This window comes from Blennius ocellaris (assembly GCF_963422515.1).
Source record: "Blennius ocellaris genome assembly, chromosome: 19".
NCBI lineage: Eukaryota > Metazoa > Chordata > Actinopteri > Blenniiformes > Blenniidae > Blennius > Blennius ocellaris.
Genome location: NC_137668.1, coordinates 21026812 through 21052128, shown reverse-complemented (window position 1 = coordinate 21052128; position 25317 = coordinate 21026812). Strand labels below are relative to the sequence as shown.

The window sequence follows — 25317 nt, the reverse complement described above, 5'->3', positions numbered from 1 at the left end:
TGTCGACATATTAGTTCGGGCATCTGAAAACATCTGAAGAAACAAAACAAACATCTACATTGTCAGTGAAAATGTTTTGAATATTATATTTAATCAAACTAATCTCTGTGCAACCTGTCAACAAACAAACAAATTAGCCTTTTGATGCATACAAAATTTGAGGTGTATATTGTATATGACACAGGAAGTTGGTGCATTTCACGGTTCTTCCCTGCAGTGTCACTGTAGATTAATTTCAGGGTCCAAACCTCAACATGACTCCTTCTCTTTGTTTCTGTAACAAATGGTGTTTGCTTGATTTGTTCACCTGTGTTCCAGAGATGCCCTGCTGACCTGGTGGACCTGGCTCTCCTTGCGGGCCCTAAAAAGAAGAAGAAAAAAAAAGGATATTAAAAAAAAAGAAAGAAAATCAAACACACGAATGTCAATAGCAACAATCAGATATCAACAACGTGAGCAACTATGATCCTTGAAAAATTCAGATTAAAATTACAATGTGAATTATGACAGGTGGGGAAGACCGTCTTCATTGTAATTGAGTTATTTTCATGCAACACTTCGTATCGTGATGTATCGACTGCAGCATCAACTCCAGTTGCACCGATAATTAACTCATATATTCTCGATTAAAAAGCTTCTTTTGCAGCTTGATTAAGATCTACCAAGGAAATCAGGACACACAACTGGATCTGTGTCCTTGCCTTAGCTTTTTAACAGAAACTCCACTGAGAAGCTTTGGTTGAATTAACTCGAAGAAGAGAAGGTCGTTTTAAAAGTTACTGATTACAATGAAAACATTTAAAACACACATAAGGCTGCTTATGTGTTGAAATAGTCGAGGGAATACTGTTTCCCTGCAGAAAATCATGAGTGTACTGTTTTATCTGTGCGGAACTACAGTAGTTTTGCGCTTGACACTGTCTCTATCTCTCACAGTGATGTATGAATGACCTTTAAACTCACAGCTGCGCAAAATCTACAACCTTAAAATCCCACAGAGCAACATTTTATTCCCATTTCCTGAGAGGACAGTGTGTTTGTACCATGTTTCCTTTGGAACCTGGAGGTCCGTCGACTCCAGCAACACCCTGTGGAGAGACGATCAACGTAAACTCAAAGGCACAAGCAGATATGTTTTTTTTTTTTTAAGCAATAACAGATTAATAAAGGGTAAATGTCACGGTACTTACCGGTGATCCAGGGGGGCCTGGAGGACCACGAGGTCCGAGCAAACCTCGAGGGCCCTGAGACGAGACAGACAGAGAAATCGCTCCATTAATTCATGGCTCATTAATGCCAAAGGACCATTCACAGGAAGTGAAGCCCGTCCCCTAGTGGATTCTCTCCATAGCTTAGCTTGGCAAGAGAGAAAGAGGGTCTTGACGGTGTCACACAGGTGAAACAACATAGATGGCACACTTACACTCTCACCAGCCAATCCTCTGGGTCCAATCTCTCCATCCTCACCCTGAAGGGGGGAAAAGACAAGAGTCAGGGCTGATTTTAATGAGTTCAGCTTTCTTTTCTTTCATTTTTTTTTTTTTTTTTTTTTTTTAAAGATCAGTAGCTGTTTAAGCGTTTCAATTTAAACAAACAACACTCTGAAGCAAACACTGGCATCCTGATTTAGGTATCAACTATCAACACCTATAATCATAAGCTGTGGAAAGCGGTATTAGTCGAGGCTTAATCTCAAGCAAACCAAACACTGCTGGGTGTGGTAACAGCCCGGAGGGGTGTGGTTGGGGGTTGGGGGTTGGGGAGGTTGGGGGTGAAGGTTTTCTAAGGAAGAACAGGTTAAACACATAGCCTCCACCCGGCTGCTCCCGGCCGAAGCGTGGTAGCGATGCACCCCAGTGAGGGGTTACTTCTTTCAAGATTTTAAGAGCTTTTAAAGAGGAAGCACTTACCCTCTGTCCATCCTCTCCGGGGGCCCCTACCGGTCCCATTGGGCCCAGCTCACCCTGAGAACGAGAGGCAGGTCAGAGAGAGAAGGACAAGGCACGTTTTTTTTATATTCTAAAAGAGATAGACAACCTGTTATTATTAAGTAAGTTGATAATTAGTCCTCATTTCTAAATGATGGTCAAACCAAATGCTACAAACTTTGATTATTTTGTACAATTTGGTTTGTAATTGTTAAAATGTAATCAATATAAGGAGTGGGCTGTCAGGACTGCTATTGAACTGGTGCAAAAATACTAATAACAATAGAATATTCAATACAATTTTAACATCACTGGTTTATTACTTTAACCTTTTGAGCCTTCTTGCATGCACCCACCAGTGCCTCCTTCATCTTTCACTCAATAAATGATGACAATAATGCATTGTAATCTTAATATTATGTATATTGATACTTGCTTTGACATTTTCTAAAAAATCCAGTCAAATCTAACACTTTGCTCCTAAAACATCCGACTGTCTAATTGATAAAGGTTTAGAAGTGATTTCTGCATTCTACAAAGCAATTACCTGGCATCAGTGCACCACTGTCATTGCAACTTCTCAAGTAGTTTGATTAATGCAGGGATATCAGTGGGAGACAAGAAACCAATTACAACTTCCTATCGAATTAATTCTCTGGTGGCCTTGCAGTCGCTCACTCATCGAGCTGAAATTGAGGGTGACACGGCACAATGTTAAACGGAGGCTGTTATTCAACACTCTACCAGTGACAGCAGCCAAACATTTCTGATTAAATCCAATGGTTTCACCATTGCAAATCGACGCAAGACTTCTAACCCTTTAATGAATTGGAGTTAAATGATGGAAAAAAATTATCCCAAATTAGTCAGAGCTCCTTCATAATGGGAACTTTGTGACATGATGGAGCTGCTCACAAGCATTTCAAAGAGTTCTTTCTCATATATGATTAACTCATTGATAAATATAATATCAAAAGTTTGAAAATATATTAAAAGCTGGGTAGGTGACATCCACTGTGACCTCCTCACCCTGTGTCCCTTTTCCCCGGGCAGCCCGGGAAGTCCATCAAAGCCTCGGTCACCCTGCGATGAAAAAGATGTGCAGGTTTATTCATTACACCCCAGTGCTTCCACTCATTAGTAGTGTGCAGTGTGAAATGCATCTGTACCTTGGAGCCTGGTTCTCCGGGCATTCCACGGGCGCCATCAGCTCCGGAACGACCCTTAAAGAGAGCAGAAATATTGAGTACATTCCCCCCAAGATTCCCATACTGTCAGAGACTGAGAAGTTTACAGCGTGAAAACAGCTAATAAATTGTGGAAAATCACAGCATGCTAAAGATAATTAGATTTTTTTTGTTTGTTTGTTTTTCTACTTCCTCGTAATCCTATTATTCTTTCTTTGTTGAGTATATCGCTGTAAACCTCTTTGTGACTTTGTCTAGAGAACCACTAAGTCTAATTATCAAGTGGTGTTTTCGGTCGACAAATAGTGCCATTTCAAAGCAAGTGTTGCATTAAATGCTTCAGTTGCTTGTTTCACTCATATTGACAGTCAATTTTTCTCAAGCGACAGCAACAGCTCCCCTCTCTGGGTCCAGGTGGGTTATTGGATTCTAAAAAGCCTCGTCTTTATTGCAGACAGCGTTGTCTTTTATGCTGCGTTAAGCACTGTTTGCCCCAAACAGCGAGTAGAAGAGAAAAAGGAGAAAGATTCAAATGTGCAAATTGTACTATAAACTATACCGTATAAGTACTATGTTCTATCATGCATTTAATATAATTTTCTTTTTCTGTTGCTACTGGACTGAAATTTGTGTATATATATATATATATAATGATCAATAAAAAGAAGTGAGCAATAATGTATTGTTATTCTGACACTACTCTGGTTTTCTTGAGCCATTGTATTGGCTTTATACTCTCTTTGCCCTCATTAGCTATATTACGAAATATTTGATGGGAGAACAAAAAGTACAAGAGATTAGTAATCCAACGCAACAATAGATGAATGTTTACACACTAATCAGCCATAGAATTGACAGTAAATTACATAGTAAAGCCATGTTTGTGTTCCTAATTTGCTCTGGATTGGTTTCGTGTTCAATTAGGTCAATATCTTTGACCTTGCAGATTGATTACACCGCGACACTAATTGTGCCCCACATCGCTGCTCATTTTTCCCCATTTTGGCATTTTCAGACAGATTAACATCCACAGCCATTGATCCAAGGATTGGAGTGAGCACAGGCCTTTAAGCACATATCGAGCTTTTGTTTGTTGAGGTGGAAGTAAGCCTCTCAGCATCTGAGGAGTGGCCACAAGTACAAACAACCACACAACGTGAACGCACACACAGAGGACAGTGTGGGCGTTCGGGGTAAATGAGTTCACTCACCCTCTTGCCAGCTTTGCCAGGTTGTCCTGCAGGTCCTTGGATGCCACGTGGACCCTGCACAGAGACACGAGGACCTTTTAGGCACAGACTGCTCTGCTCACCTGCAACGTCGTAACCCCCAAATGTTTACTCACCTGAGGACCGGGGTCTCCACCTTCACCTTTCAATCCACCATTACCAGGAGGACCCTAAAGAGAGAGAACGGAAAGCAAACGTTACCATTTACAGTATGCTTTCAAGACAAGCAACCCAGGACAGGAGGCTACAAATAACGCGTGGCAAACAGCAGATGGCGTCGTTTAGCTTTCTAAGTGCAAATCTCATGGCTATGCACACTTTCCTTTTACTGCAAATGAATGATTAATCTGGAAACAAACCAAAAAAGTATCTACAGATATGTATGAATTTGAAATAAGAAAAAAATACATGATCTTCTGCTTTTTGCCGCATCTGAATAACTGGAATCGTCCTTCAAACTAAATGTTGACATCTAAAGGATGAAATTATATATGCAGTACAACTGGGTGTTATTTGGTGTGTTTGTAAAAATGTGAGGCTTGATTGTTGTTTAAGGGATTTGTGGCATGTGTTATCATCTGTCTGCAGACAAGAACGTCTTCCACTATAAATTACAGACAGGAAATTCTGCAAGAGTGACTGAAAACAGTTTTTAACATATGTCGAATTATGTGCCACATAATGTATACAATCATGCCTATTTGCAGGAAATAAAAGCTGTAGTGGGGATTTTAGCGTGTGCGCTATTGCATTTTTTCATTTGGTGCCAATATTGGATGAATATGTGTGTATTTAGATCACCATATGGGGCCTTTAACCGAGGGTAAATCTGTGTTATTTGATGGATCTTTTCCTTGAGTTAAGTGGTGGATCATGTATCAACAAGCCCAAGAAAAGAAAAGTAAAGAGAGAGGAAGAGGTTGAGGGAGGCAGTGGGAAAGGGGGTGGTGAAGAGGGTGAGATTCTGGGGGGGGGGGTGGAGAGTAAACATCAGGTTCCACTTTTCTTCGTAAGGAATGGCAAATGCATTGATTCAATTTTCAGGAAGAACTTGCAACGTCTGCATGGTTGGTGGAAAGCATGTAACACAAAGGCCTCACTATTGATCAAATTGAATTTGTGATGATAACTGACTGACTGAAGAAATTATACAATAAAGATCAGACAATAAAAAAAAACATAAAAAAACTGTCTTGCCCAAAGATTAAACTGCATACTTCCTGAAAGAAAAGGACTCACCACTGGCCCCGATCGTCCTGTCAAGCCCATCGGCCCAGGAGGTCCCCTCATCGCCAGCTGCAGGGCAGAGCCACAGACAAGACCAAGGTCAAATTCCACTCAGTAAAACAATCTGTACCATACATCCTTTAATTTTGGCTAAATGAAGCACCGAGAAGTGTCTGTATATGTATAGGGTTGTATATTATAATTGCCCTCGTTAATATCCAGCATGTCAATATATTGTTGATTTGAGTGAAAGGTAATGCTTTTTCTTGATTTTACACATGCTAGAACTACACTGTACATCTGCACGTACATTTTGCATGTGTGTATTTGCTCAATTTGCTTTGAGTATTGTGTGCACTGTGCAGCCAGTTCATACTTTAACTCTTCATTAAACGTCACTGTGCACCTGCAGTCTGATGTTTAACCTTGTGGAAAATGTAGAAATTTGCAAATGATATCATGTGGATCACTCAACAAAATCAGCACCAGAAGCTGTGCTGTTCAAAAACAAAACTACGGCAAATCATTTTCAAAGTCCTCTTTTTTTTTTTTTTTTTTAATCTTTTTTCTCACTGCTCAGCTCCTGAACCACAAACACACAAAGACACTTTATTTTCTGCACCTGTTAGTGGAGCCCACCCGCAGATGGGGAGCCACTAAAGTATTTTTAACAGTCTCTCCTGTCTGTCCATCTGTTCAAAGAGGTCATTTTATGTTGTTGCTCTTCAGGCGGCTCGACATCTCTCTTTTTAGCCTTGCAAGGCCAACGAAACGCAGTGCGACCTCCCCTCCCACCCAAAATACTGCGTCCGTCTCTCTTCCCCTACAGCTGTGTGTAAAGAGCAGGACGGAGGGGGTAGCGGAGAGGTTGTCCGCAGCCTTTTAACCTTCCAGTGGTGTATTTATGTCCTTTTTTTTAACTTACTCTGGCCTGGGAGAGGATGGCTTGAGCTTGGGCTTCCTGGGCTGACACCACTGGACCCTTCTCGCCGTCGCCACCGAAACGGAACTGTTGGACACAAAGACAGCTCGTTGTCTTCATCGTCACTCTGTGACCGTCTCAAAATGTGAATTTTGTTTGGGAATTAAATGTCAAAAGCATATGGTATAAATAATTACTGGCAACATCAGCATGGTACCAGGAGGTCCTGGTAAACCATCAGCACCAGGCAGACCAGCCCGACCAGGAGGACCCTGAAGCCAATGACAAAGAAAAAATGACCAAATAAAAAAAAAAAATTCACATGACATTTAAATGTTTTCACAATTGTTAAGCATGTATGTAAGCTGAAACAGCGACCAAATAAGCTGATGAGTTGTGCATATCTTTGTGTATAATCAGTGTATGTCTTTTTAAAAATGCATTGCTAAGTGGATGTAAAAAAAACACAATAAGAAGCAAGCTTCATATTCACATCCTGTCAAAAATAATAAGCTCTACAGTGTTTATAAGATTCTATTGAAATAAATAGAGGTTTTGGCTTATATATCAATCTTTAAACAAACAAATTGAAATTTATGTAAAAAGAAAAGGGTGAGAAGCTCTCACTCACAGCCATAATAGGAACATAAATTCAGTCCTCCCAGATGATGAATTTAGCTTATTTTATATAATATACACACACACACTGCATATTTAAGTACCCAGATGCGGCAATGAGAGTATTTTTGGTAGTTTAACACTTCATCCTCCTGAAAGAAGAAAAAGGTCAAAGAGCAGGCCTTGACAAAAAAAACCTCCTCATTTAACCTTTGGGAATGTTTACGACAATACTTGACCTGTTGAATCCCACTCACTGTGGTTGGAAATCACTTGAGCACAATGCTATAAGTCTGTGCTCCAAGTTTGAATAGCCCTTCGACTTTGACACAGCGGATTATTACTATCAGTTTTGTTGAAATGACTTACCCGTGTGTATCTTTCAACACGCTTCACCATCTTATGTTTTCATTACAAATAGATAGCTTTTATCCCAGATTTGAACCAGGTCCCCCACACTCATTGTGTCAACATGCTGCATCGATTATCAGCTAGAGATGAATGCCAGTGAGCATAAAACTGCATCCATATTTCAGATTTATGAGCTTGTCCAAAATTTTAAATAAAAGCATTTTGGAAAATGATAACTTTTGGAACTTAACAAGGAAAAAAAGAAACAAAATATCATGGATGAAGTAAAGCTAGTGAGCTATATGGATCTCAATTGACAGAAAAGTACTTAAGCAGCTGTAGGACAATATTGCAATAATTTAGTCTTTTGCAGAAGGAAAATAAAGCACTATGACAACATATATAATCATTAGCTAGTGGTCCCACTCTTGTTGACTATATCATCTTAACTGAAAGTTCCATAATGGAGCTCTTCAGGAAAAGATGCTATGACTGTATTCACTTGTATTATTTATACACGTGAATTATTTCTATGCAGATTATTCAAAACCAAGTTGTTATGATTACTTAATGAGTTCTTGTTTAGGAGTCTACAAATGACCAATATCATCATTAAAGGAAAAGAAATAGCTTACCCTGTCACCAGGATCTCCAGCAACGCCTGGGGGTCCAAGTAGACCCGAAGGTCCTGGAAGACCCTAAAAAGAAAGAAATTACACTTGTCACTGTTGTCTAAGGATTAATTAAATGTTGACTAAAAACGTGTACAAATATGACAATGTGCAAAATAGAGATTGTTTGCGCATTTTTAAATGTACTCACACCAGGGCCGGGGGATCCCGGTGGTCCTTCAATCAGCATCCCCTTCAAAAACCAAATATATTATTTCACATCACGAATGCTGCCCCGTTTTGTCAGGTTCAAGATGACTCAATCAAATTTAGAAGTTGTCCTAGAGTAGTTCACTTGTTCAAAGATTTATTATGAGCAGTCATAGGTGACATCATTTCTCTTGCGGTTCATAATTTTTAGAATATATTTGAGATATTTTGGATCTTACAGGCTCAATCACGGCCGGCTCGCCTTTCTCTCCCTTCTGGGCGAACGCTCCCGCAGCACCAGCGACCTGCTCGTACAAACCAAGAGAAGAGGAGGCATTCTTCACACACCAGTAATACGCCACAGGTGAAAATAGCACTGAGGATGAGCAAGGGTGATTGAAGAGGAAGGTCAGCCAGGGAAAGCTGTGTGAAGCCTCCCAAAAAAAAATAAAAAAAAATAAAAAATCTCATCATATAATCAGTTACAACTACTGTAGCTACATGAGATTACATTGTGTGACAGAACAGACAATAGGTTAGTCCTAATGAGAAAGAACGGACCTCTACTCTACATGCTTGAAATGGAGCAATGCTGTCATGGCATTGCCATTGAGGAGTGTGGCTAATTAATAGTCCCTAAATAAAAGATTACGTTCTCACTTTTAACTATTACTTATGCAACTCGGTAGATCAAAAAGGAATCTGAATTATAAAGGAAGGTGCTTGACAGTGAAGGGATGTGTGGGCTGGAAGCTACTAAAATCATACAAGGCCAATAAATCCAGTGTCTTCACATGCTAACAATCCCCAAAGGCATGCAGGCACAAAATGGTCCTGGATGATGTTATGGCCATTTAAATAGAGCGTAGTTCAATGTATGGTTCAATGTATGTAGGGAGGTTTGCTGTGGTCAATGTCTGGATTGTTGAATAGTGAAGAGATGAATTAAAACAACTGAGGGAAATCTGCGTGAGTGATTCTGTGAAGGGAGGAGCTACGTATGTCTCCCAGACAGCCTGCTGGTTAAAATAGCAGAGGAGGAGAAGGTGGGATGAGATCTGGGTGGGGTGGATGGCGGGTGGTGGGTGTTGGGGGTGCAGAGTATCTATCTATCTATGGGTGTGTTGTGGGTTGGACTGAAGTGCACTGATTGGAGGTTGTGTGCAGAAGGATGAAATGTCATCAAGAACGTATGTCAGACACAGGTCCGTTAGCTTACAAAACGAAATGAGTGACTCCGGTTCGTATTAAAACGCAGATGCATGCATTCTCCCTAACTTATTAAATCCCCAGTCGCCCCCTGGTGAGGCAGCAGCAATACTTTGACCAACTCCACACTCATCTTGTCAATGGCGCATTTCTCATGCCAAGCAACCGACTGGAACGACATGCAGTGGAAAGACTTGAGTGAGTCCACGATACAGCGCCGACCCCCGAACGCATGCAGTCCATGCACACACCCTGCAGTCGCCGGTTCAGGGTGCGATACTTACAGTACTCTCAGAAACGCCGGTTTCAGCTGCAATCCCGGGCCCCACCTCATCGTCATAGGCCGCCCCGGGATTGGGTGGAGCCGTGCCATACTCATCATACGCCCCGTAATCATACAACCTGTTGTCAACCTCGCCCAAGTCATACTCCTTTAGGTCATATTCCTTAAAGTCATATGCTTCTGCACCAGCTTCCAGGCCGTCCACCTTTTCTGGGACAGCGGTGGGCTCCAGAGCAATGGCAGTGGCCTCGGTGACATATTCACCAACAACTTCCTCCTCCACAGCCTTTCAGGTGTTATCCAAGCCGAGGAGAGGGAAGGAAATGGTGAGCAACCAGAGGAAGAGGACTGTTAGTTAAGCAACAGAGGCAAAGAATCTACTTTTGATGGTATTAAAGCAAATTGATTCTGTGTTTAACGCTGAAAGCAAAATGCAAAATAATGACAACACTTTACTTATGTGACGTGTCACATTGCTCATGAATTTTTTTTTTATACATTTTATAAAAGAGTTGATATATTTGTTAAAAATGTAGTTTACATCAACAACAGGCATGTTTTGGCCACAGAATAAATAAAGTGTTATCATAATGATTTTATAAAACCATTGCAAAATTTGGTAATCCTAAATGTCAAGACAGGCTAGGTGTTACAGTGTCCACGCCTTCTCTTGTTCCCCTCATAAACTGTTACAAACAGATGAGAGAAGATTAAAAAAAATATTGCAGAAGCAGCAGTTTGCATTAACACCAAATCAATAATTTGATTGTAGCATCTGTGCAATACGGTGAACGCAATCAAAGTTTGTGGATTGGCAAATCGGTTTTAATGCTTCCGAGCCACCTGTGAGTTTCCCCGGTGCGCTCACAGTATTTGGCACAAGTACTACAACCGCAATCGCTTGGCACCGTGTTTGCTTTCTTTACAAATGGTGATCATTCTGGATTTAACTTCATAGTCTGACAAAGTGCATGCAATTACAGTTATCACTGGCAGCTCTCCATTTTGCCAAATTTCCTATTTTAAGAGCAGCGTGTACAATCACATTGTCTTTGCAAAAATGCTGCACAAGACAATGCGGGATCAGAGGTGACTGTGAAGAGACTTGAGCCCAGTTTGTCATAGTTCTTTTCAAGGTAATTAGCAGAACTAGTGATCAAACCCAGGCTTATGGTGTGATGGACAGCAGGGCATTGTTCAAACACATTCTGCAGAATTGGATCAGATGGGTTAACTTCTAATCCTGGATAAGGCTGCGGATTGTGTCAACTCTCTATGTGGGGGTGATTTCATCAATTATGAGCCAGAACTCTTTAAAAAAAAAAAAAGAGAAAACTCACTTTCTGCAGAAGGACTGGTGAAGAAACATCAGTACATTATTACTTGCAGATATTCACGTTTGAAACCAGTGTTAATATTGATCTCCAAGAACCCTTCCCCTATTTTAGAGGAACTTCTTTCCAACACAGCTGATTCCAAGAGCTAGATAGTCATACAGCCCTGCAGAGGCCCACTTATTTAAATCTGATGTGTCAGAGAAGAAGAAAGATTATGGAGGTTTAACTTGCAATGCATCTGTAAATGTCATTTCCATTAACCAAATTCAGGGGTGTCAAACACATTCTAGATCAAATCCACAAGACTTTTCTCATGCGACCTGAGAGTTCAGTGCGTGAAATCTTGAGAAAAACAAAATCAGCAGCCTCAACCAGAACTGAATCTCACAGCATGTGGACACAAATGGCTTCCACGTATCACACTTTTCTATAAGAGGTTATCCAACGTATCAACAATACCTGACTGTCCACACACCAATATTTTATCAAGTCAAAAGACACACTGATTCATTTGAATTGTGTCTTTTTCATATCATACCAGGTACACGTCCGTAGGTAAAATCTTCCTGGCTCACGTTTCCCAAAACATTTAGCACTGTTTTAGCACTGTTTCTTTCTTCTTCTTTTTTTTTTTTTTTCAGAAAGCAGAGGAGAATGAAAAGAAAATTTACCTCACTGGGTCCACTCGTGGCAAAGGAGGACTGAGACTGAGTATCATCTACAGTTCCGTAGTCAATGTCTGTATTGTAATCTCCTACATTGTTTATCTGAGTCATGTTGAAAAAAGGAAAGAAGAAATAAGGGTTAAAAACAGAGGCTCGGTCCTGAGGTTATTTTCTAGGGGTCCTTTCGCTAGGCACTCTGCTACTTCTACAGAGAAGAGGTTAGGGAGCTCTAAGTCTGCCATCAAAGATTTTCCTTGTAGAGGTCAGGACAGGAAGATCTTGATGCGATCTGGTCTTTTCTTTCGGTGATAGTTTACCCTAAAATTGCCTCTGGGTCGTGCCGGCGCTGTGGCCTGGTAGCCAGGCATCTGCCGCTTCTTCTTAGGGACAAACTTTTTAGCTGGCGATTTTTTGGCAGCCAAAAACTTAAAGGGCTTGGTCTTAGTTTTACTGAGGGACTTTCTGGTCCTCTTCTTTTTCATGGAGACACTACGTTTCTTTCTCTGGAAGAGGGGACGGCGACAGAGAACACCAAGACAAACATGGAACATCGAAAAGTGGAAACGACTCAAACGGTGTACAGAATCTTCTCCGACACAACTGAGTGATTAGACACATCAGCACATCGATGAGGAGGACTGCAATTGGTAAACATTAATCATCTGAATATGTGACAGTTGGGCAGAGAGACACTGTACAACAATCCAGGACTGAGCTGTTCATGTGACACACAGGAGAGAGGTTGAAAGAAAGATATATAAACAAATACAAATGCATCAATCTGGACACAATTGCAAAAACACACAAAAAGATTTGCCTTTCAGCAGCTCTTTACCACTATTGCAGTAGTTAAATGTACAATATACAATAGTTTTAAAGACATGCTGGAATGCAAAAAAAAACCCCAAGAACAAACATACTTTACGTAGAAGGGAAAAGACTCAATAACAAACACAAAGAAGTGGCACACTGTGTGTTTACATGCACACTCAGAGTTGAACAATGATGTAGTCGATTAATAGAGTGAGCATGACCAACAAGGCTGGGATGCATAGATATCACGTATTTAAATTTGACATCCTGAAACTTAATCCAAAACTGGATGAAAACACAAATCAGAGTCCTGTCGTGCATGTAAACAGCTCAGTGGGACACACAGACAACACACAACATAAATAAATAAGAGATGGGATGGATGACTGACGAAAAAGAGACATTAAGGACAAAAAATAAAATTCCTCTTTTCCTTTTTTCATTTACCTGTGGTTCAGAATACTCATCAGTGGGAATGATGTCTGTTGCTCCCTCAGAGTAATCATAGAACTGAGAGTAATATAAATCATCAGTATTGTACTGGAGAGGTTGAGAGAGAGAGAGAGAGAGAGCAAAAAAAAGAATAATTTGTGTTAGCAGCAGCTTCAAGGATGCAGAGCACAAAGGATGATACATACAACACATATCATCTTCTGCATCCTACACGTTCAAACATTAGAGCCAACATATTATTGCACCTGCAAATATTAGCAGAAAGGGACTAATAATGTTCACATTATTTCCATCACCGCTCCACATGTTGGAACACTGATACAATAATTTAAGCCAGCAAAATGTTAAGCATTAAACAAAAAAAGCTGTGACATACTAATTATACACATAGCATCATATCAATTGTCAGACCATATAATGCTGTTATCTATAATTTGTGAATATATTTAGATGTAATTAATCAGATTTGTTGACAATAGTTACATCATTGGCTTTAAACGTCTAAAATTCAGGATTCAAACTTAAATTAACCTCTTGTGAGAAAATAATCACACAAAAAATATGCTGAAACTTTCTTTTTGGCTATTAAACTGCAAACATCTGAGCAAATACGGGAATTTATACATATAGTAAAACAAAGAAAAGCAACGTAAAACTTTAGAAAATCAGCTGCACATCAGAGTTTAATTAATGGAACTTTGCCATTAAAAGAGATGTAAATTATCCACTGCAGAACTTCTGAGTTCACCTATATTAAATAAGTCTTTTAGAAGGGAAGGTTTTCTTTAAAATATTCTGCATTTTGCTCATTTGGGAACCAATGCAGCATGTATGAAGTATAGTAAGATAATATAATTCAACACAGGGAAGAACTTGGACTTGTGGCCATTTAACTTGAAAACCTCCTGCAGCAGCTTGTATTTAGAAAAATCTGCACATGAAGCCATGCTGAAATTATTAGAAATAATTGGTAATGAATTTAAGGCAAGTGTGCATTACCAATTATTAAATGAATTGAATGCAGCTACATTGAATGTATTTACACTTTCTCACACTACACTTTTTTAAAGGAGCAATTTCTGTGTCACTTGTACCACATAAGCATCACTGGGATGATTTGTGGACCGTGGGAAAAGCAGTTGTCACTGACATGTTAAAATATGAACTAGTAACAGTTAAAATAGCATCTTGTAAGTTTGCAGAGCAAAATGAGAGCGAGAGAGAGTGACGGTGTGTGTGTTGTCCTGTCAGTCCTGTCATCATCTATACTTGATCAATAATGATCAGTGTGTGATTTAATCTCTGATTATCTGCTTCTCTCTGTGGATTTGTTCAAACATTAAGCACATTTTCCCTCTGAAATCAACTGCTATGATATAGGTTATAAGATGTGGTCATACACCTACATAGATTTGACTATTTATTTAAAGAGAAATAAATGAGCTTCATTATGATCATCGATTAAACGTGAATGACAATGAATATGAATCAATAGTGTCTAATCATCTGGCATTTATAATGCAAGACGTGTTGAATGTCATAAATTGTGTTGTATTTCAATATCTTTACATGTGTAGATTCATGTCTTTGTATTACCAGAATTATGTGTTCATCCATCCATCCACTTTCTCTACCTGCTTTATCCACAGCAGGACAATGAATGTCTCCTCTTTGTTAAAACATGTAGCGGTACAACACAATATAAACGTTAAGACTGAAACACAGGTTACAGTGAGGCTTCAAATCTTCTATTTCAAAACTTGATTTGAATGGGTCATTCATTTAGTATTGTGTCGGACCCCCCCCCCCCCCCCCCCCCCCGACTCCCTTGTTAGCTGACCTCTTCCACCGGCTCCTGGGCTTGCAGGGATTCGCTGTGGGGGGTGTCACAGTCCGGGCTGTAGTGTTCACAGTAGTCATACGCTGCTTTGGGGTCAGCCACAATGAGAAGCTGCTGGATGTCGCCCTGTCGAAAACAGAAAAGTAAAAAAAGCATTAACACGACTCAGAAATTAATCACTTTAATTTCTATGTTGTGCATGAATATTGCTACTACTGACAATGTCCGTGCTGCCAAAAGCTGATCAAACCAGATTATTATCAGACAAGGCTGCACACAGACATCATGTCTCATCTTGCTCCCATGCTCACACATACGAGCGTAAATGAAAATCTTAAGTTACAGACACAGTTTTCTTTGGTACCCATACACTTAACTATGTCTGGCAGACTCTGCCTGCATGTGTGATTAAACATGAAATAGACAAGGTGGCAGAGAGGAAACTAAGTTGAGACACTGAAAACATTATCATTATCCACTCTGAGTTTTGTTTTGTTTTTCCGCAGGAAATCAAGTAAACATGGTTGTAAAAACACAAGCAACAGACACCTGGCATGGCCACGAGTGGTAAAAGACATTTAAACGCTTCATTTTATTAACATTAAACACAAGCAACTGGCACAATGATGTAATGTAAAACAGGCTGGTCAGCAAAGAGTTTTTCTTTCTAAATTGTAATACTGCACAACATACAAATACAATTATGTGATTTTTGTGATGTTTTGTTTGGTCTTCTGGTGATGCACGTTTGACCTCTGTGACTAGGTTGTAGATTTGAGAGTATATTCCCCCCAGAGGCTGCCAAATCACACCCAAAACTATATGAAATTCAATCTGAAACACTGAAACAAACATGCATTTTTCTTTTCTCTCACATTTGAGCAACAATCTTGTAACTGCCTTGAAAATAAGTCAATCTAAAACCTGTATGTTACTCAATAGTCAACTTTGAATTTGACGATTGTGCTGATAAGAACAGGAGAGCAATGAAAAGAACGTCAACGGCAAACATGTGTAACTGCAAAAGTCCCTTCAAACAAAGACAATAGCAACAATGTTCATCCTTCAATACACAAAGGCTTTGTCTGAAATCCCTATAAATGGCCAAAGGGAAGAATAAAACTAAAAACTGGGATGTCATGGCTTGGCTGGTAGAGCCTAATCTTCCTAATCTTCCTAATCGGAAGTTTGCAGGTTTGACTTCTATCTCTGAATGCCTACAAGCCAAAGTGTACTTGTCCATGATTATTATTATTATTATTATTATTATTATTATTATTATTATTAAAACCTCCATCACTCATTCAAACCACAGTGTTCTAATCACGGTTGGTACAGGACACCACAGAGCTCAATGCTTCTCCAGCACTGGTCTGTATCAGTCCTGCAGCCAAAGTGTCTGTATTTGGTGTCTGTAATTGCCCGATCTCAGCTCCTGCAGGCTATTTTTTGAGTCTGAATGCTCATGCTGAAGATAGCTGAGGGCTGTTTCAAAGATGGAGTGACGTGACAGGCATGTCTTTGGTTAGAACGTTTGGCAGAGGAGCCCAGAGGTAAAAAAAAACAACCCAAAAAACCCTGATTGCACTTTTAGCAGTGACACTATACATCGAAAGGCAGAAAGGAGGATTGGCAGGGAACCACGGGAGAGATCGAGCAAGCTGAAACTCGCCAGGAGAATGTGTGTGTGTGTGCGTGTGTGTGTGTGTGCATTGTTCCAAGGGAGGAAAAAAAAAGCCTATGTATCTTTAGCATGTACCACAGTATAAACACCCCTGTGCTAAGGCTTGTCTTATAGGAAAACGAAATGTGGCTCTTAAAAAACTTTCTCTCTACAACCACCCATCAACATCTTGTTTGACAGCATCAGTTTAACAGAGATTCCTCTGTGCGGCTTCCTGGTTGGATGTAGGAGTGTTTTAAAGTGGCCCTTCTCTTCCTGCTGGACTGCTTGTCTAACAATAAAACCCTACATTGCTTATTTGTGAAGTATATCAAACTTTAAAAAGCAGAGCCGTACTCTTCCCCTCTTCTAAATTGAGCCATTTCTCAGACTGTCAAGTACCTGTTGTGTGTAAAGCTTAATTTAAATGTTCTGTTTTGGTGCGGTCACACACACATTTCTGCTCATACCAAGCAATTACACTACAGGTGCGACATCTCATCTATAGTCTGAGGACAGGGTTTACAGCAGGATTAAGAGACAATATGGTGGGTGGACCTCACTTACATCCTCAAGGGTGTCCATGCACATATCCCTTCATGAGAAAACTGGCTCTTCGAAAGCTGAAAGCATCAATTTCGTGCATTAAGACACGGACTGGGAAATAGATGCTTTGTCAAAGCCGCAGGGAGAAACAATACTTCAGGTTCAGGGAACTGAAGTAAGACAAATTTGACCGTGGCGGGTCACTAGAGGGTGTTTAACTGAATCCCCGAGTCACATGTAGGATACAATTTGTACTTACAGGTGATTGGAGGGAATTTCCAGACCGAGGCTGTCAAACCCATTTTGGTTTAGGGGCCACATACAGTGAAACTTCAGCTTGAGTGGGACGAGCTGGTAAAATAGTGCCGTAACAACCTTTACATTAAAAGTTTAAAGAGTTGTTTTTGGTTGTAGCGCAGAGTATACGTGATGAAAATGTCTTTTGTTTCACAAAATCAAAAATTACTAGGATCTCAACATAAAACTAATTTTAATAAAATCTTCTGATGCAAAATACACCAGAAGACAATGGCACGGGGGGAAAAAAGCAATAAATAGATAGATAGAAAGTATATGTAAGTATATGTATATGTAATATATTTTATTATTACCCAAATATTGATCTCTTAAATAACGGATTTCGACTGCCAGTTGAATATGTATGATATATAAAATTCATTAAACAACTTTAAGACTGCTCACCCTACAAAAATACAAGAAAACAGGTGATTTCTAAGTATCATAGATCCAAGTTAGATTAAGCAAAATAACACCAATGATTTTCTGCAGTATCAACTGAAAATATTTGTCATTTGACAGCTTGGAACCAGGTCTGATGTGTGTCTGTGTCCATGTGTGTTTGAGGAGGCTCTACAGAAAGAGAGAGAGAGAGAGCGAGAGAGAGCGAGCAAGAGATCAAGCCTCGACCTGAGTCAAGTTGACATGTATTACCTCATGTGTCACCCTAAGACCAACAGCGAATGCTTGAACCCCGCCTCGAGTCGGCTCTAATTAGTCCGGGTCTGACAGCCACCCGTCTCCGCGCAAATAGACTGCAGAGACGTGGCGTCCGACCCCCGGACCAGATCAGCACAATCACAAAACATCTGTTTTAGCTGAGGCCAGTGATAATGGAATTATGATGTTTGTGAGAAGCCAAATAAGGCAAAGTTTAATAAAAAAAAATAAAAAGCTTGACAAGGTTGAACAGTCTGAGACAATCTTATTTAACATGCAAAACTAAAACAAGGCGAGAAAGAAACTGTCAATTCGGGGAGGGAAACAACAAGTGGGCAGCTGGCATGGCAGAAGATGTTTTGTGCTAAAATGCACCTGGGGAGAGTTACACCAAGGCATGTGTTTCATTGTGTGCTGCTTTGAGGGGGTGTAAATTCTCTGGTATCTTGGAGCAAAACCAGAGCCCTGAAATATGCTCCTCTTTTTCTATAGCTTAGCACGGTGCACCATGAGCTTGTCCTAATGACTGCAGTGTGAGAGGTCAGAGAGAAAAGGAGAGAGACAGTGTTAGGATCAATAAGATCTCCTGTTGACCTTTAATAAGTGACACAGGATTTAGGTTTTAGCGACTTCTGAAACACATCAAAACATCCATCCAGTATCGTGACATTACCAAACTTCATTATTTCCATTCAAGCATGTATTGCTCTCCATTTCTCACTCAACTATCTAGTTTTACATGCCGGCTGTGGCAGGAACTCCATCCAGTGTAAAGACCAAGCAAGTTGTAATGATTTACAAAAAAAAAACACTTTTACATATTCTGTAATATTGACCGCAAATGGCCAAATGCAATGGATCAGCTCAGTTATCACTACTTGGATCAGACCACACTTTTTGCAGAATAAATATTTTGATACCACTGAAATAGTGCCATACTTTGACAATGCTAGATGTATAAAGTTATCTATATATAATCTGCTTTCACCCCATCTTGACCACAAGTCACCAAAGACCATAAATAACCTTCGAAGGGCTCAAAGGTCACCACGAGTAAGTGTTAGATTTCTGCAGAGTAGCGTTCAAAGTTTGAATTATCTTCATAAATCCTGATATTTAGCTTTGCTTGAATAGACTTCTCTTTTGAAAGGTCCGTACAGGAATCTTGTTGCTTGTTGTAATTACAGGGTGAGAGCATGGCATCAAAAATGAAAACCCAGCAGACATCGGCATGAATCCTCCGACATACCTTTGCCCCGGGCAGCATACCTTCACTCATGTTGTCTGTAATTGCACAGCCGTATGCAACAATTACAACATGGAAGCACCTCGCTCGCAATCGATACAACTGCAATCAGCCTAAAACAACAACCATGCATGAAACAAGGATTTAAGCAACAAACGCAGATCAGATCAGATCACAGCAGAGTTTTGAAGATTTTTTTTTTTGGGGTGGGTGGGGGGGGCGGGGGAGAGTAACTCCAGATACTCAATATCAGCATGAAAAGGTTCTCCAAATCTGGTGTGAGAAAGTCAAGTTCATGCATGTTTGATACATCTCCGTGCACCCACACATCTGAACCAACTGAATGGGTTGTCATTAAGATCTGCAGAACTCTGCTCATGACTCATTCATTTGAATCAGATGTGCAGCAGCAGGGTGGCGTCTCGCAGGGTTCACGAGACGCCACCCTGCTGCTGCCGAGAGAGAAGATAAATGTTTGTAAAAGATGCAAACAAAAGGCATGATGCACAGCCGTCGGGTCGTCATATAACTTGTTCAACAATACATGTGGGAATAATATGTGGTGGCATTTTTACGAGCTGAGAAAACAGCAGGGTAAAATCAATGGAAGACTCAAAGCAAGCGCAACTAAGAATCCGAGGCAAGGAGATGATGGTTCTGTCGCTTCTCGAGGTTTCGTATACTTTTCCAAAAGGAAAAGTATCATACATTGGTAGGAGTCAAACAGGATGAAAAGCCAATCAAAATGTTTCAGATTCTGTTAAAATTGGTTTATTACCAAGAAACCACTCCAGTTACATCATAAGCTAAATTATCAACTTAAATTCAAACATTCGAATGATTCAAAACATAAAGCACATAATCCACAAAACAAGCATTTTGTGTGACGAGCCACCAAGATTTATGAGGTGAACCGGGTCACTTGACTTCCACCTGAGCTCCAGGGATCGGCTCACAGGTCAAGAATATTCAGCAATTATGTCAAACACCATCCAGCTGCTTCTCAGCTATACACATGTCCTCTCTCTCTCTCTCTCTCTCTCTCTCTCTCTCTCTCTCTCTCTCTCTCTCTCTCTCTCGCTCTCTCACAGAACTGTTTTCTCTTTGAAAGACATTTTGGAGAATGTCTAGAACCTGAATTACAATGTTTTTCTTCCTCGTTCACTCCCCCTGTTACATGTGAGAGCCCCCTTCTCTTCACAGGTGTGTCTCATTTAGGCTCATTTCTCACACATTTCCTCCCCACCCCGGCCCTTCTCGGCCCCCGACACACTGTGTTTGGTTTAGATTCCTTTGGTCCTTGCTGCAATCACACTTCAGTCGAATTACACCAGAGGTCACGTCTAGATTTGCTTCTCAACTAGTTTTCGTTCACTTGTTTAGTGCCCACAGCTGGCAGCATTTATACCCACACTGGAGTTTGTTCAAAATCAGCTCAATCCTGACAATTGTGGCGTTATCATTGGATTAGCAGCCAAGGTGCTCCTTACAACCACAAGGAAAGAAAACTGAATTAAAGAGTAGGCTTCATGCATTCTTTCTGCAATTCTAAAAAAAAATACATATATCAAATTACACAACTTCAGCAGAAGATGGGATTTTTTTTTTGTCATCTGTGAGGCAACTATTCAAAGTAAGACAACACCAGTGAGTGTAGGTAATCAGTTGCGTGTGGAAGGAAAGTATTCTGCAGTCAGATGACACCAAAATATTGTTCTTTGTTTCTACAATAGGAAACATGCGTAGAGAAGAAAAAGAAATTGTTCAAGCATGGGCATGTACAGTATGTCTATCAATGAAAGATCACCAGTGTTTAATATCCATGCATTGTTATAGAAGTAAAAATCCATCATTCTAACTTCTTAACATAAACCTGAAGGTTCACACTTCAATTCTATCACCATAGCTTCATTAAGACATTGATTGTATTGCTTTAGGTCAAAGAAACAAAAATCGTGTTCCTGTCCACATAATTTGGGAGCCGACTGTAAATGTGTGCACTTAATTCAGACAGGTAATGTCCGCCAGGCATGAATAGACAGTCTCATGGCTTTGGCACAGCGGAGAGGCCTCAAGGTGGGGAGGGTGCAGAGGGAGGAGGAGGTGGGAGCCAGCGGAGAGTGCACAGGCAGGGGAGGAGACGAGGAAATAAGGAAGGCCTGACCGGGCGAATGAAAGACTCTCATTCATTCGACCCACATCCCTTAGCAACGGTGGTCTCTTCCAACCTGGCCAGGTATGGTATGAATGGACGTTTATGAAAAATGCGGGTCAGGTTGTAAAAATAAATGCCAGAGAAACCAAATAGTTGCAATGTTTGATTATTCTTGCATATGATCATTGAACTGCTGAAAAGGGAAGAAAAAACTGTTTTTCGTTTTTAAAATGAAAGAGGTGTGAAAAAAAAGAGTACTTTTTCCACATTATTTCAAATGTTCATTTACTTGAACATTCCAATTAAAATTCCTAAAAATCTTCAAAGTAAATCAAAAATCCACCTTATTTTAGACACTGGCATGAATACACAAGGCTAAAGGTATGTAGTCCCCCTGTACTGGAATTCCCAGCATCGCAGTCCTGTGGATCTCTGAGGGGAGCAGAGACAGAGAACAGACAGGAGACCTGTTCCAAAAACTACACAGAAAAGACCCTGTTAGGTGACTTTATGGCTCCTATTTTCAGCTCTCCAACCTCTGACTAGACACAGTGTTTGATACACATATGGCTTCAGTACCTCTTTTTTTGAATTTATTAAAAACCTACTGGGTAAGTGACAGTACAACTATTCGTAAGAAAATGCAATTAATACTTGATGAATACCTGATAATGATACCCATGTCTTCATTCGCCTCCACATTAAACAGGGACGTCATAAATCAACTAGGCACCAAGAAGGTGTCAAGTAGGAGGACTAATGCAGGGTACAAAGGAGGAAAAAATCTTGTGTACATGGACAAAATGCAGTACCGTGTCCCCGGGGCGATGACAAGGCATGCCCAAAAATATGGCTCTCAGACATGAGTGAAAGTATCAATCCTTCAACTGCGGTGTCAGAATAATGACTAGCCATTCCTGCAGCACTTGAACAAACTAGCACTCTTTCACAAGCAAACACAAGTCCAACATAGCCCTTCAGTGAACTTTGCATCTCAATAGTGACGGCCTTGAATGCCACGACAGTTCAGCCATTGTCATTGTTTACGTTGGCCTGACCTACGGCCAGCGCCAACCTCTCAACCTCAGGACGAATGGGGTCTCGAAGCTGGTAGCTCCATACCCAAGATCCCAGAAAACTGTTACCATATTCATTAGTTTGGTAACTCAACAGTTTGGGCATTGGTCATTTTAAAAAGCATCAAAAAATCCAACATTTTATTCAGAAGAAAGATGTCAGAAGTAGTTGTTTTTGCAAAAACAACAGCAAAATGAGTATCTCCAAGTCTGCTCGGCAAGTATTCAGCAAATTAATGACATATTCTTCCCAAATACTGGACTTGCTAAGTTGCCCATGAAATGCTCAGTTTCCCTTGGAACAAAATGCAATGCCTATTTTATCCAGACCTTTTATAGCGCTGGATTTCACTTTACCCAAATGCAACACACATGCAGCCCTTTGGCCAGTGAGAAATCAAGAATACTAATACTAAAGTCAATGGTGCAGCCATGTGCTTATTCTGTGTAGATCATTGTGTTCAAGGAATACTACTACTACTGATGCAGAGCAAGAACAGCAGCGTATATAAACAATGTAACAAACTACTTTCTATTATATTGAGAAAAGTTGATTAGAACTAATGGCGCAGCCTTCTTCCATAGTTCTTATTTTTCTTGCGAACGGAAAATCAATTGTCAGTCCTTCGTCTTGTCCCACCTTCAGCTATGTAAAGGTGTGGTCTACGAAGACACTACCAACTTAATGCCCCGTTGTTTTTATTCATATCTTTTACATGGGAGTGAAATAATTGCACCTCTGGCTGCCTTACACTGGAAGAGCAAATGTGGTTCATGACGACTTCGGGTTTTGGGAAATTTTTGTGAAATATCAAACAAAAAGCAATGTATAGGCTGAATAGACACAGAAACTATATATAATATCACCTGATGAGCAGCATATACAAGGCTGAATATACAACAAAAAAAACTGCCATATGAGAACAGCAACAACCGTTCTTTTTCCTTTCTTGTTTAAGACATATTCCACAAATGGGTAACATATGCATTATAAATTATTTATTTTCTCCCAATATCGACAGTCTTTGATGAGCAAGGGGGTAAACTGGTTATTGGATAACCTTAATTATTAACTACATTTTTGTACTCAGGCTTTGTATGCGACCTATAGCAATAAGTTCCAACAACATATTAAAATTGGAACTCCTGCATCACCATGTGTTTAAAGTTAATATATATAAGGATCCTGGTGATAATTATATCTAAAATCAGTTTTAAAACATTAGCTGGTGATAATGACAATGATGCTCGACATTCAACATTCACAAGTCGCTGGTTTGACCACTAGATTTCTACAGCCCTTTTAATTATTGAACCTAACATAACTATTGTTTCCAATCTTTGCTTTTAACACCTAAATAGCTGCAACAACTCAATCACAAAGCTGGTCAAGTGGTAGGTCAAAAACAAGAATGGTACTAATACTCCTCAAATTTGTCATAAAACTACACTATAGTGTCACGAGTCAGGATGAAAGTCCAAAATATTTCTATGATGTGGGTCTGATGTATGGTTTCTGCATGAAGTCACCCATTACATCAAAAGAATTGGAGATTTTTCTGTATGCTCTGGTTTCTATCAACTCCACATTCCTTTAAAAGGATTCAAGAGCTGCGTCAATAGGATTTAAAATAATCCCCTTTAGACAGAAGTACATGGAGCAATATTTGATAATATCTGATAAACGGACAGAGACAAGTGGATACAAATATAATGTTTTTTGAATGAATATGTTGAAAACAGAATTAAAAACTTCTACATTCTCAACAGGGAAACTGTGATCACTGCCACGGCCACACAAATTTATAGTGACCGAGCGTGTCTATTACATGGATGTTTGAAATTTTTGCTGAAAAAAATCATCAAACACTGTAATATTAGCTTTAAATGTGGTTGAAATTACCTTCCTCTTCCTGCTAATTAATTTGGCTTCATGTGGTCAAGTCTCTCCAACAGTCTGATATATTCAAGTCAGCTGGTTGCTTTATCTGCATGGATAAACACTACAAGATAAAACATACCTGGTTGCAGCCGGGCAGCGGAATTAAGTGGCTCAGGTATTCCACGGGAAACTAACCTGGAAAACCTCCTCATCCAGGATCCTGGTGCCAAACACTGTGATGCCATTGGTGTTGATGGAGGCGTGGTCACTCCGGAGGAGAGGCTTGGTGATTTTCTTCTTACAGTCGACAATGATCGTGACCGTCTTCTGCTCCACACTGATGGCCACCCGGTGCCACCTGGTTCAAAGACACAGAAAACAGAGGGAGACGGTGTGTATCATAAAATCCTTCCGCGTCGTTAAGCTTTGCTATTGCATGAAACAGAAACGACACGTGTGCAAATAGCATTTCATAAATACCCCCAAGGGTATTTGTATGATACAAATTCTCAACATAAGCAAATGCCCCGTGAACACCCGCATTACGTCTGATATATTTTGATCGACAACTGCCACAGATGTAAAGGGTTAACCGGGGTCACACGTGAGTCTGACACCTCCCTCGCTTATGGACCATTTGCCACTGCACTTAAAGGCTATTGCATACCAGGCAGCAGTGGACCACATTCTTACCCCCACACTTTGGCCCTGTTTAACACGGGATTACACTCATTAAACTCCAAACTTAATCCTCCTTCTGGGTTACTCGGCATGACAGACATGGTGAACATTGTAGAAAGTGTGTGTCAAGATCCAGGAAGGCCTGCCTTGCCAGAGCAGGAGACACACAGTCAAAACATTGTACTGAGGTGGAAGAAGAGACCTGGCAACGCTGCAGTTCAAGATGGC

The 25317-nt window shown here is 40.2% G+C and overlaps 1 protein-coding gene across 7 annotated transcripts in view; it reads right to left on the bottom strand.

Annotated features, from left to right (window-relative positions):
- col11a1a (collagen, type XI, alpha 1a) overlaps positions 1–25317 on the bottom strand; it is an 82001-nt gene that overhangs the window by 49500 nt on the left and 7184 nt on the right. For 2 of the 7 annotated variants that reach the window (XM_080515001.1, XM_080515002.1), the window contains exons 4-23: positions 24604–24766; positions 14884–15009; positions 13038–13130; positions 11784–11879; positions 9777–10061; positions 8523–8588; positions 8285–8326; positions 8098–8160; positions 6691–6765; positions 6497–6580; positions 5584–5640; positions 4461–4514; positions 4327–4380; positions 3098–3151; positions 2958–3011; positions 1911–1964; positions 1424–1468; positions 1191–1244; positions 1044–1088; positions 308–361 (exon numbers count right to left, since the gene is read on the bottom strand). In XM_080515001.1, the coding sequence (XP_080371127.1) occupies positions 308–361; positions 1044–1088; positions 1191–1244; positions 1424–1468; positions 1911–1964; positions 2958–3011; positions 3098–3151; positions 4327–4380; positions 4461–4514; positions 5584–5640; positions 6497–6580; positions 6691–6765; positions 8098–8160; positions 8285–8326; positions 8523–8588; positions 9777–10061; positions 11784–11879; positions 13038–13130; positions 14884–15009; positions 24604–24766 (1618 nt within the window). Of the gene's footprint in view, positions 1–307; positions 362–1043; positions 1089–1190; positions 1245–1423; positions 1469–1910; positions 1965–2957; positions 3012–3097; positions 3152–4326; positions 4381–4460; positions 4515–5583; positions 5641–6496; positions 6581–6690; positions 6766–8097; positions 8161–8284; positions 8327–8522; positions 8589–9776; positions 10062–11783; positions 11880–12094; positions 12281–13037; positions 13131–14883; positions 15010–24603; positions 24767–25317 lie in introns of all 7 variants that reach the window. The other 5 variants (XM_080515003.1, XM_080515004.1, XM_080515006.1 and 2 more) reach the window with 5 other exon arrangements.